This window comes from Rattus rattus, chromosome 9 (assembly GCF_011064425.1).
Source record: "Rattus rattus isolate New Zealand chromosome 9, Rrattus_CSIRO_v1, whole genome shotgun sequence".
NCBI classification, from domain to species: Eukaryota; Metazoa; Chordata; class Mammalia; order Rodentia; family Muridae; genus Rattus; species Rattus rattus.
Window position 1 is genome coordinate 63,953,613 of NC_046162.1, and position 555 is coordinate 63,954,167.

Below are 555 nucleotides of genomic sequence, written 5' to 3' on the forward strand. Positions count from 1 at the left end.
TTTTTTTTTTTTTTTTATCCAAAATGTGTTTATTGGGAACGTTCCCACTCATCTTGAATCAGGGGCTTTCAGTGCTGCTTCCTCCTGAAGGAGCATCCTTCTGTCAGCCTTGCTTTTCCACCTGTAGGCTGACAGAGTACAGTGGAGCAGCCAACACACAAGACTACCGTTTGTGCATGGCTAAAGACCGTGGTGATTTTATAGCATCCTGGGCATTTCACATCCATAAAGTAGGAATTGGGGCTCTGCACCAGGCGCTTTTTCTTGTGTTTCCTCTTCTCCTCTTCTGGAGAGGGATGAAGGAGATCCTTTGCGAGAGGCATGTTCTCGTAGGGAGGTCGTCACCGCCGGAAAGGCCAGACTGAATTTTATTTTAAAGATTTATTTCATTTTATGTTTATGAGTGTTGTATACCATGTGAGGGCGTAGTGCCCACAGAGGGCAGGAGAAGATATCAGAACTAGAGTTAGTTACAGATGATTGTGAGCCACCATGTAGGTGCTGGGAAACTCAGATCTTCTGCAAGAGCAACAAGTGCTCTTAACCACTGAGCCA

General features: G+C 45.4%; 1 protein-coding gene across 1 annotated transcript; it reads right to left on the minus strand.

Annotated features, from left to right (window-relative positions):
- LOC116908972 (40S ribosomal protein S27) lies at positions 1–355 on the minus strand. The gene has a single exon (XM_032912435.1). It carries the CDS (start codon positions 321–323, stop codon positions 69–71), a length of 255 nt encoding a protein of 84 aa, XP_032768326.1. The 5' UTR covers positions 324–355; the 3' UTR covers positions 1–68.
- Between the last annotated feature and the right edge of the window lie 200 nt (positions 356–555).